Here is a 15,778-nt window from a genome sequence, read left to right on the forward strand (position 1 = left end):
TGGCCGGTGCCACGGATGGTGGGGGTGTGGAGCAGGGGGAGCCCAAGGCAGGAGTAAGAGCAGGAGCCCTCTCTGCAGTTCCTCAGATAACCTACTCAGGACCGGCACTGCTCTCCACCCAATGTTTGTGCCATCTGCAAAACCTGAGTGAACTGCCAGGCGTCTGCTGTGCGCTCCCACCAAGGCACTAGCCCTAACCCAGGGGCTCCCACCTCATTGAAGATGGGGCTGTTTCCTTTGTGGATCCGCGTCCGCTTGGTCTGCCCAGCAGCGGTGACCTTGACCACAGGCTTGATGTTCACCCCTGGCAGCTGGCGTCCCTTGATCACCTGGACCCTGATCTGAAAGCCAGGAGAGGCTATGAGCCGGAGGAGAGGAAGAAGTCAGGCACGCACCCCCACCCCTACGCGAGAGTCAGAAATCTCAGGGCCCACCCTCACAGCCAGCCTCTTGGGACAGGTATTAAAAAGGAATTAGGAAGAACATCGTAAGAACAGTATTTTCCCACCAAGGTCCTTGGCATCTATAATACTCCATGGTGCCTCATAAGAGCTGCCAGGCTGCCCCAGGTAAGTTGCCAGCAGTAAATTCCAGGGGTGGCCCGAGAATCCAGTCCCTGTTCAGTTCCTGCACAAGCCCCATCTCAGACCCCTCGATGGTGATGTTCTTGGGGGACTTGAATACTCCTCACTGACAATTCCCTCAGAGGTCAGAGCTACATAGTGATGTAACCCCACTTCATCCTTATATAGTATAAGATGCAGCACAGAATGTCTGACATTCTTAGAAGTGAGTTTTCTTCATTGAACTTTCAATAAATGAGGGTTTCAAGAACATCTGTGCCTCCAAAGTTATGCAAAAGATTTAAGAATATTACGTTTTAAAGTGTTAACACTTTCATGAAAAAATACAGTGTTTACTGGTTCTAATTTCTAACCAGCAATTATTTATTTTAAAAATAAGCTGCTGTAGGATATATTATCAATAGCAATGGGAAGAGGGAGTGAGTGATCTTTATTCTTTTCATTGTATTTTCCAAATTTTCTACCAAAAAAAATCTTTTTTTTCATTTATTACTTATTTGGCTTCACTGGGTCTTAAATGTGGCATGTGGGATCTAGTTCCCTGACCAGGGATCGAACCTGGGCCCTCTGCATTAGGCGTCTTAAGCACTGGACCACCAGGTAAGTCCCAAAAGATTTTTGTTTGTTTGTTTGTTTTAAGGAGAAAACAATGGCATGTCTTGCAAATAATAATAAATTAAAATTCTGTCTCTCAGGCAAACACGAAAGTGAAAGTGTTAGTCACTCAGTAGTGTTCAACTCTTTGTGACCCCATGGACCATAGCCCACCAGGCTCTTGTGTCCATGGGATCTTTCAGGCAAGAAGAGTGAAGTGGGCTGCCATTTCCTTCTCCAGGCTATCTTCCTGACCCAGGGATCAAATCAGGGTCTCCTGCATTGCAGGCAGATTCTTCACTGTCTGAGTCATCCGGGAAGCAGGCAAACATTGTGGGTTATAACTAAAACTTTTCCGAAATTACCACAATTTGGAACTGAAATATAGTTTTATAATTCATTGCATTTAATAAATATTGATGTTTCCTGTTTTTAATTGTTAAAATAGTTCTGAAGTTAAATATCACTAAATGCAATTATATCAAAATGGAAAATTCTGTAGAAAAGAAAAAAAAAAAAAAAACAAGAAAAAGACCCAAATTAAATGAGATAGGTTTTTGGATAAAAATAAGTCAAAGGGTTGGTTTTCATAGTTTTATTCTGTGACAAGCTTGAACAAATTCAAACTGCACATGACCTTCAGAAAAACCATGACTGTTAACAGGGGGAACGGATAGAGAAAAAAAGACAGGCAGAGCTTCTTAGATTTGGGGATCTTGTTCAAATGCAGATTGAGTCAGTGGGTCATGTTGAGCATGCCCCCAGGTGACAGCCACGCTCTTCCTCACTTTGAACAAGTATTCCCAGCCAGTATTCTTGCCTGGGAAATCCCGTGGACAGGGGAGCCAGAGCACTGGCTAGGGGGCATCTGGCTGGGCAAACAGGTAACAGCTGTGGTGATGCTGGCGCTCTGCAGTGACGCCCCCCACCCCCTGCCTTTTTTTAAGAGTAAAACCAGGGGCTGGGCAGAGGCTTTTTCTAGAGGCCCCAAGACATGGCCTCCCCATCGAGCGTTTGCCCAGGACCCAGGGGAACCAGACTCCCCTCTTAGGACCTGCCCCACGGCTACACAGACAGGTCTAATGCTGGCCTCAGAGGCTGCCTCTGGCTGAAGGAGGATACCGCGGTCACCTGGAAGTCCTGCGGCTTGTCCGACAGAGGCTTGCTGGGCGCAGGCGCGCTTCTCTTCCTTCCTGCTCCAGGGTGGTAGGGGGGCGGATGGGAAGGTTGTTTCTTCGGGGTGCTGGGGGCCCCCGGGCCCAGAGCCCCGCTCTGGTCCAGGAATGGCTCGGCCTCGTCTCCCGTGAGCCCCTGGTCCTCAGTGTCCTCCTCTCCTCCTGTGTCTGGAGGAGAGGGTTGTAATGAGGCTGGGTCCCTCTGGCCCCTGGGTCCCAGCTGACGGCAGACCTGATGGCCCAGCACCCACCTCCCCCGCCCCTCTCTTTCCCCAGCGGTCAGCCAGGATGGATGAGGGAGAAGAAGAAGAGCTTCCAACAGCTGAAACTTGAGGGGGGTCAGTCCGGTTAGCAGGCAGGAGGAGACAGAATGGCCCCAGCCCTCCCCACCAGGACCTGCAGGAGGAGCCCTCCTGGCTGCCTCGCCCCGCTCTGGGGAGCTGATGGCGGCAGCTAGTGAGCTGGTTACGGGCGCGAGGGCCGGCACAGCCCAGCCCGCGTCTCACCCGTGGGGGCCAGCCACTTCCTTCCAGAGTGTCTCGTGTCCACGGTGCTGTCACTGAGCAGGGACCAGGTCTCGGCCAGGCTCTGGCCCCCACCTGGCACATGGGCAGGGCACAGCCCCAGGAGGGGAGGGAGCTGGTGAGGGAAGCCAACCCAGGGCCCCCCACCCCACCAGCCCTGCCCGCCCCACCTGCCCCTGCCCGACACAAAGCTCCGGAACAGGTGCCCTGTCTGTCCAGACGGACCTTCTCGCCACCTTCGGGGCAGAGCCTAACTTTGTCAGATCCACCTCAAAGTGGTCCCAGCACATTTGGGACCCTCGATCTCTCCATCTCATTCACCAGGAGCACCTCCTTCTTCCTCCCTCAACCCCAGTCCAGAGGGATCACCCCACCTCTGAGCTCAGACAGTGCCAAGGCCAACAAGAGGGGCCCCGCTCTGCCTCCCCCGCCAGGAGCCCCACACGGGCTCCAGGAGGGGCTCAGGGCACACCTGGGATGGGTTCCCTTCACCAAGGGAGAAAGGCTGGAATCTTTCCCAGGGGCAAGACCCCACCCGGCCCATCTGTGTGCTTCCTACTCACTCCAGCAGGCTGAACTGTCATGTCCCCCCCAGCCACCACTGACAAGCCAGCCACCCGGGCTGGTCCTCACTTCACAGGGCCAGGAGAGGTAGGTAAAGGGCAACTGTGAGGCTTGGTCAGTCTGCTCACTTTTCACAAATAATAAACTGTAGGCCCAGAGGGGGAGTGACTGGCCCGAAGCCACACAGCTACTTGGTGTCAAGGCAAGACAGGAACTCATCTCCTGACATCAGCTCAGGGCTCTCAGGGAAAGTCCAACTCTTTAGCCACATGTCATTGCTAAAGACCTGCAGCGTGCTGGGCAGCGGGCAGGGCTCAGGCATCTCCTAGGATAGACCTGCTCCCCAGCACAGGCCCGCCCTCTAAAATTCCCACCTCTCTGGAGCTGCAGAGGGCCGGGTACCCAGCACCCGCACAACACCCTCCCTGAACAGCTGGCGCTGGGAGGACGTCCTCACGCTAACCCTAGTGGCACCTACAGGGCATGCCTCCTGCTGCTTTATTTTGTAAGACAGAAGTCAGTTCTACAGACTTCCCATCCACCCACGGCCTCTCTTCGCCAGGCCCGGGCAGCCCCCAATCTAGGAAGGCACCCCCTTCCCAGGCTCAGGTGCCACCACTAGGCTTATCCCCCCACCCCTGCCAGGGTGAGGGTGGGCTCCCCCCCAGCCACCATATCCATGTCAGGCAGAGTCGGGGAGGGTTCCAGAGGTGTTAAGGGTGGGAAGGTGGGCACGGCTCCAGGCAGCGGCGTGTAGGACACCTGCAGGACCAGCGAGGCCTGGAACAGATTGGGGTGAGAGGGCAGCAGGTTACTGTGTTGGCCTCCGACCACCGCCCTCCAGCATGCTTCCTGTTCCTGCATCCCTGTTCCTTTCCTCCAAACCAGGAATGGAGTCTGGTTTGCAAGAGGCTCAGCAAAGCCACCCCCAGGGGCCCATCAACATAGTCACGTGGTTAGGAGCACTGAATCTGGAATCAAGTTCCACCACTCAGAAGCTGGGTGACTTTGGCAAGATCTGAAACCTCTCTGGGCCTCAGTTTCCTCATCTGTAAAATGGGGGTGGTGACAGCAATAGCACTTTTGGCATAGGGTCAAATGAGGATTAAATTAGTGAACTGAATGCCCAGCAAGCTTCTATAAATGCATCAGTGAATGAACTTCACCTGCAGGATTTTTCAACTCTCAGCTTACGCCCATCTTCAGAAAAAAAAAGCCCCCTTGGCCACTCTGCTCAGTCAAGGGTCCTCCCCTGTTTCTCCACAGACAGCTCAGCCTCTCTCTGCTCAGGCCCAGATAGCACTGAAAGGATGAGGCCCTCTTTCCTCCCAGAAGCAACCCCCAGATGCTCTGGCTTTGATCAGCGAGGAGGGGTGACCCATCAGGCCGTTCACACAGACGGGGGAGGCTGCCTTGTGCCCCCACCCCAGCCAAGCCCACCAGGAGACCAACACCCTTCAAAGGGCCTGAAGAAAAGGTACAGCCATGGCAGGTTCTCCAGTCTTGCTGCTCCCAGGGCAATGGAGGCCTGAGCAAGCCTTCCCTGGTCCAGCAGGCCTCCTGGGGCAGCCTTTTAATCCATCAGAGTAAGAAAAACTCCAAAGCATGAAAGTTTCAGAATGTAAAAGAAATGTAAAAGAAAATAAATTGCATAATCCCACCATTATTCACATTTTGATATAATTCTCTCCAATCTTTTTAAATGAATAATGTTCAGCTCTGCTGCTGCTAAGTCGCTTCAGTCGTGTCCGACTCTGTGCAACCCCGCAGACGGCAGCCCACCAGGCTCCCCCGTCCCTGGGATTCTCCAGGCAAGAACACTGGAGTGGGTTGCTATTTCCTTCTCCAATGCAGGAAAGCGAAAAGTGAAAGTGAAGTCGCTTAGTCGTGTCCGACTCTTAGCGACCCCATGGACTGCAGCCTACCAGGCTCTGCTGTACATCAAATATTTTTCTTTTACTTCATATGAGACAATAAGCATTTCCCCAAATTTTGATAAACTCTTTATAAATATAACTGTTAATGATGCATAATATCTTCTGTGAATCTAGTGAATTAATATATCTAGTGAATTACTCAGTGTAATTCACTAGACAGCCATCTCTGCTGAGTAATGTTAGGGATGTCCGGAAACCCTTGGAGCGAATCTTGGTCCTGAGATGGAAGGAGCTCACAGTCCTGGGTGTATCCAGCTCTGGAGTTTGAACCCTTCAGGCTGGGGCCTGGACTTGGGCAGCCAGGTTAAGGGAGAGCAGGGCGGGGGTGTGTGTGGTGGGTGAGGAAGGGTGCTCAGAACACTGAGGAAGGAGGCTGGACGCAGTTCGCCATCCCAGGAGCCCTAGTAGGAGGCCCAGCAAGGCAATGAGACCCTTAAGTCCCAGATCCAAGGCATTATCCTAACGGCCGTGCAGGTTCCTCAACCACCACCAGGTGTCGCCACTTGAGCTGCCAGCGCGCCCCCAACCCCAAGCTCTAGCGACACAAAGAACAGGCGCTCAGGCGGCCCCAGATAACCAGACCCGCCCACAGCCACGCCCATCTCCCTGAGCCGCCAATTCAGGTCTGGGGTGGCCTTTCTTCATTTCATCCAAAGGCAATTTGGGCTCTTCGGAGCAGTAACGAATTCCAGGGTTAGGCCAGAGAAGGTAGATGACCCAGGAACATCTATTTTTGTGCCAGAAAACAAGGAAATATTCAAAGAAATATAGAAACGTGCCAACAGGACCTTTTGACATGTTTTGCTATTTTAAACATGAAAATGAATGATGATGGTAAGAAACTAAACCACTGAATAAAACAGGAATATATGAATCCATATAGAAATAAATGAATAAATACGACAGGAGGACCCTTTTTCTTACAGTGGAATGCCAGATGATTAATGCAGAAAAAAATTAATAATTGATTTAAGAAACCACCATTTGGCAAGCATCGAAGCAACAATCCAACCAAGAAATAACAGTGAGTGTTAAACCTGCTGGATAAATATTAGATACGGAACAAAGTATTTAGAGTCACAAAGCACCTTCCCCCTGTCCCCAAATCCTTATTAGAAAGGGGAATGGATGCAAGATTGGTGGAGAAACCCAGCAAATGCCAGATGATCAAATGATCCAGGGTAATCACACAGAAATGAAACAAATCAAAATCCTGCCACTCTAGGACATGATGGGGTCAGCACAGCATTGTGGTGTTCTATTCCTGCCAAATATAAACACCCTAAATCTAATTGTAGGCAGCTTCTTTACCAGCTGAGCCACAAGGGAAGTCCAAGAATACTGGAGTGGGTAGCCGATCCCTTCTCCAGCAGATCTTCCTGACCCAGGAATCGAACTGGGAATCCTGCATTGCAGGCAGATTCTTTACCATCTGAGCAATCAGGGAAGCCCAGTCATGAAGAAACAGCAAGCAAATATGAACAGGGGGACATCCTACAGGAAAACTGGCCTGGATTCCCCAAAGTCTCGAGGTGACAAGGTTATAAAAGTCAGACTGAGGGATTCTCCCAGGGAGATGGGGACTAAAGAGATGGAAACGACTAACACAACACATGATCCTTAATTGGATCCTTTTATTATAAAGGGCACTGTTGATAAAACTGATAAAACTTGAATGAGAATCTGTGGGTTCAATGGTAGTGTCACGTCAACATTAATTTCCTCTTTTTGAAGCTTTCGTTGTGGTTATGTAGGAGAAAGTCCTTAATCAGGGAAAATACACACTAAATTCAGGATGAGGAGTCAGGAGAAGGAATCAAATGGCTTAGAACAAAATATTCTTTCAACCACTTTTGCAGCTTTGCTGAATCTTAAATTATTTTAAAATAGAAGTTTCTGAAAATCTGAGAAATTTGCTTCTGCTATAACCACAGGAATCTCATTTAACAGAGATGAATGAAGCCCCCCTAACATGTGGTGGCTAAGGGCTTCTGACCCCAGGACCAGATTCCTTTGAAGAACAAGAACTTCCTGTTTCTCAGGGCTCACCTTGCCCAGCCACCATCCTTCACCACCTGGGGGCTTCCGGTACATCATCTCTGTGCAGAAGTGGAGCCGTGTGAGTGTAACTGCTCCACGCTGTGGACTGGGTGCCATTAGCAGTAGCCTCTGAAGCCCAAGACCATCCAAGTAATCCCTCCCCTCCTGGAGTTTCCTGAGCATCAGATCTCCACACTGAGAGCCTCCACCAACCTCCTGAAGACTTAGCAACATGCCGGTGGCTCCAGGCACGTGAAGAGACCTCAGGCACAAAGCCAGTTCCATCTTTTACATGCCCATCAAGGAGCAACAGGAACATTCCTGGCAGCTTCCAAGGACCTAGAGCCCAGGATCTAGAATAGATCTCGCAGCAGGGGGCAAGCTCCAGGGTCCACTGCTTCATGCCCAGGGTTGGTTAATTCTGGAGACCTCTAGCTCTATTGAGAGTTAGGGAAACAGGGCCTGTCTGTGGGCCTCACTCAGGGTCAGGACCTCCCATCCTCACTGGGACATCATATCTCATAGCCTGTCCCCTTCTCTAGACATAACCAGAGCTGAGATTCTCTTTCTGTGGGATATATGTGAGCCCCATGCTCTCCTAGACAGTGACCCTGGCCCCCAGCCCCCAGTGGGACCCTCTTTAAGGCCCTCCATATCGAGGCACTCCATCTGACAGCCCTGTCCCTCAGCTCCTCAGCCCCAGCACCACCACGCATGCATCCTGTCACAGGCCATTATCAGTCAGTCATGAGCCCATCAAAGCATGCTGCCCTGGAGCAGGTAACCTCAGTTACATGGTCTGCTATCTGGGACTCACAGTCAACAATACCACAGAATTCTGGAAGGTCCTGTCTGGCCCGCAGGCTAAGAGGGTCCAGGAAACCAGGACACCAGGAAAGGCAAAAAGACAGACAGCCTCATCAGATCCTCCTACAGGTTACAGGCCCCAACTCCCGGATCCTTCGCCTACCCTGCCGTGTTCAGCCCCACTGCTCACTGCCTGCTTGCTGGGCCACAGCCCTCCAACCCTGAGCTTAGGAAGACCAACCCTGGACCCACCCACCCCCACCGCTCCCAACACACTTCACACGCCTGGGTCACATTTACATTTCCCTCAGACAACACCCAGAAGCTGGCAGGAAGATAAGATGCGGTCCTGAGGTGGGGCAGGGGTGGCTGGCGGCATCTCGGTCACTTGAAGGATACTCAGGGATTCACCAGAGCTCCTCAGTGCCTGCTCCCAACATGCAGGGCCCATCTGGCTCCCCGGCCCATCCCGCCACTGGGTTTCATGCGCTCTTCTCACCCAGCGGGTTTCCCTTTCTGATCAGACTCTAGCTTGTAAGGCTGAGGAGCTACTGACATGGTTTTCATGGTGTATCATCCACACCCTCATCAGTAAGCTGCAATGGAAACACATTTGTGAGTATGTTGCTCTCCTTTATGTGTGTCCAGTGCCCTCGTGGGCCTAGAGACTCCCCCAGGACAAGGGTAGTGTTGTCCACTTCAGGCTAGAGGCGTCTGGATAAAGTTGGCATCTTTTCGTGGCACACAGCCCAGTGTGCCACGTCTGAAGGGACTTGGGTGAGAATGACAGGCAGGTGGAGCCCACAGGCCAGCCCACTGCAGGCTCCCCCCCCTCCTCCTCAGTCTTGCTGGGTTTCCTAACGATCCCACAGTCAGCCTCACAATCTCCCATCACACCATCAGCAGCTTCCTTTGGCCCTCTGAGGTCGTCTGAGCCACAGCTCACTGGGGATGTCTGGCAAGCTCTGCCCGCCAGACTCAGCCCAGAAACCAACCTCAGAAAATGGCCAGTGAGAATCCACAGCTGCTGACGGGGCTCTCCGTCCCTCTGACCACATCCCCTGCTCTGTGTGCTCCTGATTGCCGTGCAACCAGCCCCAGGCCCCAGGCCCGGGTGGGGAGTCCCAGTTCAGAGGGTCTCAGGACCTGCCTGGGGCTGCAGTGGAACTCAGCTCTATCACAGAGGCTAGAGGGTGGTCCCAGACACTCTCCACAGGCCAGAGACACCTCTTGGGCTGAAGGGAAGGAGGTGCCAGGCTATACTGCAATTTATAAGACATATATTGCGTCATTGAGACGACCAAAGCATATTTTTCATATATAATTGGTCTTTGTCCACATTTCCTGGCTTACAGCTCCCCAAACTCTTGGAATTTCCTAAGTGTTGAGAGTATCAAAGGTATCTCTTGTTATGTTAATGCGGTAACTTCTGGACCTCATCTGAGGCTGGAGCTGATTGCCAGGAGGACCAAACCTGTGACTGGAGGGTTGTAACTTCAGTCTTGCCCCTAACCTCCAAGGATGAGAGAGGGGCTGGAGGTTGAATCAATCACTGATGGCCAGTGATTTAATCAACCATGCCTATGCGATGAAACCCCGAAAGGATGTGATTCAGGGAGCTTCTGGGTGGAGACTGGGGAGCGTGGTGCTCCTGGAGAGAGCATGAAGCTTTGTGCTCTTCCCTGGACCTTGCCCTGGGTGTCTCTTCTGTCTGGCTATTCCTTAGATATATCCTTTTATAATAAACCCATAATCCAGCAAGTAAAATGTTTCCCTGAGTTCTGTAAGCCACTCTAGCAAATTCCCTGAACCTGAGGAGGAGGTCCTGGGAACCTCTGATCTATAGCCAGTGGCTTAGAAGCACAGGTAACAGCCTGGGCTTGCCACTAGCATCTGAAAGGGGGCGGGGGCGGGCCTGAGCCCTTAACCCTCGGGATCTGCTGCTATAGCCAGGTAGATGGTGTCAGAATTGAGTTGAATCATTGCTACCCAGCTGGTATCCAGGCATTGCTGATTGGCATGGAGAGGCCTCCACACACACACACTGGAGGTGGGTCCAGGAGGTGGGTCCGGGAGGGGCCCCGTGTTCCACTCCCACCCATCACCTTCTGGCTCTCACACCCTTCTTGGAGACATGGTCTGGGACGGAGTGGCAAGCTCCGCAGACAGCCAGGAGTCCCAGCCCAGGGAAGAGAAGGCAGTCAGCTCCTTGCTGGTGCTTGGGAAGTGCAGACAGAGTGCCAGAACACAGCGAGAGGAGGTGAGGTGAGGCAGCTGGGGAGTCACAGCCAGGCTCAGCCCCATGGTCGGTGTCTCAGGGGCTGGGGGGCCCTTGAGCTAGAGGGGAGCAGGGGCGGGCAGGCTGGCAGAAAACACCAATGTCACAGATGCACAGAGGGTGTGAGAGAAGAGAGGTTTGAGCAGCTCAGTCAGGAAGTGAAAGACTCTGGTTGGAGGCACTGGGGGCCTGACACACGGCAAAGTGGGCAACCCCCATCCCTGAGAGCAGGGGGAAACCACCAGGCAGATCCCCTGACTCCAAACACCTGTGTCCCCTGCTGCCTCGATGCCCTCCTTGACTCCTCCATCAGTGCTCTACGTCTCCGGAGCCTGCCCTGGCCATCTTCAGGATCCCCAGAAGGGCCAGCTCAGAAGTCTCAGAAGTCCTAGAGCTCTTCCTGAAGAGCTCCAAGGGAGGACAAAAGGGATTCAGCAGGCGATGCACTCTGCACGGACTAGAATGTTCTACCAGTGAGCACTGTCTGAGACAGGGATGGATTCTCTAAGAGACATTTCCCCATCAGAGAAGAATCCCAGCCTTGAGGAGCCTGAGACATGGTTGGGGAAAACTCCAGTATCAGAAGGGCAGTGACCCCAGAGTCCACTCAAGTCCCTTCAACCGCTGAGAGTCGGGAGACACACCCCCTGATTCGTCCCCATCTGGACACCGATTCACCATGTGACTTCAGTCACTCACTCTCTTCCTCCAGCTCCCAGTTCCAAGCAGTGCTTCCACTCTCTAGAGCTCTGCCCAGACCGGCCACTTCCTGACTCACCAAGCCAGCCAAGAGCCCCCAACCTCACACACAATCCACTCGACAAGGTGGCCACACTCTGAGAGACTCCCCAGGACCCCACCGAGAGGAAATATTTCCAAATCGATATACTCCCCAGTGCATGCTGGGAGGTGGGGCTGACCCAGAGGAAAGGTCAGGAATTCTACAGACCATGAAGAAAGGACCCCACAGGGTATATTTAGCTCACTAAAAATAACGGAAGGCCGGGGATGAGGGCTGGGAATTGTCTGGGAGGGCTAGGAGAACACTGAGAAGGCTGGGGGAGGAGCAGGATGAACGATGGTGGACGGTAGGGGGGTCTGACAGGTCCCGGCGGGCAGGGGAGGGGGATGTCTGCCTCCCTCCCGCTGTGATCTGTGACCCAGATGACTCAGCTATTCCAGACCCGAAGAAGGGCCTGAATGATAAGGAAGGACTACCAGGGAGATTGGGGTGCCGTAAGCAAGGCCGCCAGGAAGCTTGGGAAGGCATCAGGTTTCCAGTGAAACACCAGTCCCAGGAGGTGACCCGGGGCAGACTGGTGTGAGGCAAGGCTGGCTCGAGCCCTGCTGGTGGGGCCCAGCTCCCTCTTCTGCCCCTCCCATCCTAGCCACCCCTGGCCCCTCCTGAGCACCCAGAGCTTCAATCAGGGTGGGCTAGGCCTGGGTGCTGGGGGCTGGACCTTGACACATGACTGGGGTCAGAGAGCAAGGCCTCTGACAGAAACCGGCCGGATACAGAGGCCAGTGGACACTTACCCCTGTGGGCTGCTTCTTGGTGTCCAGCAGTGGGGCATTGAAGCTGGCAGACAGGCTGGGGGTGGCGAGGACTTCCCGGAGGGGAATGTTGGCTTCCCCCAGGAACCTGAGAAGAGAGAAAAGTAGAAAGTCAAAAAGCACCCAAATGCGCCCTGTTCTTCTCCCAAATACCCTTCATCACTGCCACCTCTCAGATAACCCATGGACAGGCTGATCTGCCTAGAACACCTAGGAACCCTCAGGACTTCCCTTGCAGTCTGCCGCAGTTACCCCATCACCAGGCCTGGAAGGCCAGGCCCCTTTCCGGGCACCAGAAGAATAAGAGACGCTTTCCTTTCCCCCAAGGTCAACTTTGACCCCTTATGCCCCTCCCCAGAGTCCCAACATCACCACCCCCACGTGCCTGGGCTGTCCTACCCTTCAGACCTAAACAGTCCACCAGAGCAGCCCCTCCTGGAAGCACACCTGCATTCTCCTCTCCCTCCGCAGCTCTCCTGACCTGCCACTACACAGACCTTCCGCCTATTGCCCCCGAGCTGGGCCAGCAAGGAGGGTGAAGGGAAAACACACAGACCCTCCTATCTCCAAACACAGGGAGAGAGGAAAGTCGGAGCGGGGAAGTCTGCCCCACTCCCAGAGGCCCAGGACTTTCACCCACACATGCGAGGCCATATCTCTGACCAAGGGGAGAGGGCCCATAAACGGATGGTCTCTTAGGAAAGAGAAGGTCGTCACTTGATGACCAGTGAAGGGACCCTTCCGAGGGGGCCAAGGGAAAAGGTTGTGTCTCTAAGCCAAAAAGTGAGCAAAGTGTGTTCTGCAGCAGTAAGGTCATCAGAGCAGCAAGTGGCTTGGTCAGTCAGAACTGCGGCTGTGTCTGCATCGAACTTGGGCATGATTCCGCACCTTACTGTCGGGACCTGAACGACCAGTCACAGATGCGCTTCATCATTTGCTTCATAATCTTTTTCCTGATGGGTAAGTAGCACACCTGTTATCTGGGACCTCCATCTTTCTGGTGTCTACAACACCTGATTCGAAGATAGATTTTTATGACTCATGAAATAAAACTTCCATCTTGACCTAATCAACTAATTGTTAAAACTGGCTGTTCACAATGATGTAGCACTTCACATTCACTTCTACTATCAAGAAACAGAAAGCAGAGAAGGGAGACATGTACATGTATGGCTGAGTCCCTTTGCTGTCCACCTGAAACTACCACATCGTTCATCGGCTCTACTTCAATATAAAATAAAAAGTTAAAAAAAAAAAGAAATAGAAGACAACCAATGTTGGCAAGGATGTTGAGGAACCGAAACCCTTGTGGTGAGAAATTGAAACATTGGTTGGAATGGAAAAGGCTGCAGCAACTATGGAAAACAGCAGGGTAGTTCCTCAAAAACTTAAACACAGAATTACCATATGATGTAGCAACTCCTCTTCCGAGTAGATCCCCGGAAGAATTTAAATCAGGCACTCAAAGAGATACTTGGACACCCAGGTTCATAAAAGCCTTATTCACAATTGCCAAAAGGAGGAAGCAACACAAGTGTGTAACAATAGATGAATAGATAAAATGTGGTAAATGTACACAATGGAGTATTACTGAGTCTTAAAGAGGAGGAAAAGTCTGACACTTGCTACACATGGATGAACCTGGGAGATATTATGCCAAGTGAACTAAGACAGACACAAAAAGACAAATATTGTATGGTGACCTAGAGGGGTTAAATCCATAGGGACAGAAAGCAGATTAGTGGTTATGTGGGGCAGGGGATGAGGGAAGAGGGAGTCATTATTTAGGGGGTACAGAGTTTCAGTCTAAGGAAGATGAAAAGTTCTGGAGATGGATAATGGCAATGGCTGCACAAATTGTAAATGTACTTAACGCCACTGAACATCAAAACGGTTAAGTGGTAAGTTTTGTTATGTATGTTTTATCACGATAAAAATAAATTTAAAAACTAGCTGTTTGTGTAAGTTTCTTGGCAATAAAATTCCCTTATCTCCATCCCTCTTGGAACCAGCAGACTCTTAGTTGCTTTGCAAGTTTCTTTGTTAGCAAGGCAATAACCCTGACACATACATGCGTGTGTACATGCTAAATAGCTTCAGCTGTGTCTGATCCTTTGTGAACCTATGGACTGTAGCCCGCCAGGCTCCTCTGTCCATGGGATTCTCCAGGCAAGAATACTGGAGTGGGTTGCCATGCCCTCCTGCAGGGGATCTTCCTGACTCAAGGATCAAACCCACAACTCCTGCGGCTCCTGCATTGCAGGTGGATTCTTTACCACTGAGCCACCGGGAAAGCCCAGCCTGATATTTACTCAAGACCAATTTTTCTAACATTTCTTTACAGAAGATGCCGTAAAAAAGAAAACCACAAGCCCAAAATGGTGTCATTCTTGCTAAAGCCCATAGTACCAAACCTAGATTTAATTATGGGTCTAACTGCAGTTTCAACTTTTCCCAGAAATGTAACCTTAATAGGCCAGTCTGGAATATTCTGGTCAAGCACCAAAATGGACATCTGTCATGTGGGCCCTCTCTACCCCACCCCCACCACAGCCAGTGGAAGACAAGGTAATCAGCATGATAAACCCTTGCCTGATCCCTTCTCAACTCCCAAAAACTTGATGTCCTGGCTTAAAAATAACCCTTTATTTTCTTTTGTTAATATCTTCTTGCCCCACCCACCTTCTGCCTATAAAACTTTCCATTTTGTACAACCCCGTGGAGCACCTTTCTAGTTGCTTTAAATTCATGAGTCATTGTGAAAGTGGAAGTATTAGACACTCAGTCTTGTCCGGCTCTTTGCAACCCCATGAACTATAGCCTCCCAGGCTCCTCTGTCCATGGAATTCTCCACACAAGAATACTGGAGTGGGTAGCCATTCCCTTCTCCAGGGGATCTTCCCAACCCAGGGATGAAAGCCAGGTCTCCTGCATTGCAGGTGGGCTCTTTACCATCTGAGCCACCAAAGAAGTCCAGTCAATTCATGAGTTATTGAATAGAACCAATTAGATCTTCGGATTTACTTGGTTCAATTTTGTTTTTCAACAAAGCTAAAGGGAGAGGTGTTTGCTAATATTCATTCCAGAGTTCTAAAACCACTCAGGATGCTAGGAATCACATTTTCTAGAATTCAGACTGGTTTTGTTAGGGGAACCGCTGACTGAAACTGACTTACCCTGGCCAGGCCTGACAGTAACCACTTGGCATGAGTTAGCTTACAAAACGGGAGGTCCTGGTAAGGAACACCACCAACCAGAAGAATCAGAGAAAAGTCAAAAGACGGGAGATGCCAGTCCATATGTTCTTTCAACCTTCCAGAATCCTTCTCACTGGACTCCATTTTGGCTGAATGATGCAAACGTCACCATCAGGAAGGACCCTAGTCAGACCGATTAGCCAGAGACAACCGGGAAAAACCCGAGTGTGAGTGAGGTAGCAGAGCAGTTTTCCTGGGTTCCCTTACCCTGCTGCTCTCCACCCAGGAGCCCTTCCCAATAAAATCTCTTGCTTTGGCAGCACGTGTCTCCTGGGACAGTTCATTTCCAAGTGTTAGACAAGAGCCCACTATTGGGCCCTGGATGCGGTCCTCCTTCCTGCAACAGTTTGTGTTATGCTCCTTTGCAGAGCAGAGCAGAGCAGGCTTTGCCATAGCTCACTAAGGCAGGCCTCCTGGAGTGTCTCCACCCCAGAGTCAGCAAGAGGAAGGCCCCTGTCACCAGT

The 15,778-nt window shown here is 51.6% G+C and overlaps 1 protein-coding gene across 9 annotated transcripts in view; it reads right to left on the minus strand.

Moving 5' to 3' along the window:
• DYSF (dysferlin) overlaps nt 1–15,778 on the minus strand; it is a 224,235-nt gene that overhangs the window by 161,310 nt on the left and 47,147 nt on the right. For 5 of the 9 annotated variants that reach the window (XM_010829777.1, XM_010829778.1, XM_010829781.1 and 2 more), the window contains exons 4-8: nt 12,040–12,145; nt 4,107–4,221; nt 2,860–2,952; nt 2,310–2,521; nt 213–341 (exon numbers count right to left, since the gene is read on the minus strand). In XM_010829777.1, coding sequence (XP_010828079.1) covers nt 213–341; nt 2,310–2,521; nt 2,860–2,952; nt 4,107–4,221; nt 12,040–12,145 — 655 coding nt within the window. Of the gene's footprint in view, nt 1–212; nt 342–2,309; nt 2,522–2,859; nt 2,956–4,106; nt 4,222–12,039; nt 12,146–15,778 lie in introns of all 9 variants that reach the window. The other 4 variants (XM_010829782.1, XM_010829784.1, XM_010829783.1 and 1 more) reach the window with 2 other exon arrangements.

This window comes from Bison bison, unplaced genomic scaffold (assembly GCF_000754665.1).
Source record: "Bison bison bison isolate TAMUID 2011002044 unplaced genomic scaffold, Bison_UMD1.0 scf7180017864508, whole genome shotgun sequence".
Classification (NCBI taxonomy): Eukaryota; Metazoa; Chordata; class Mammalia; order Artiodactyla; family Bovidae; genus Bison; species Bison bison.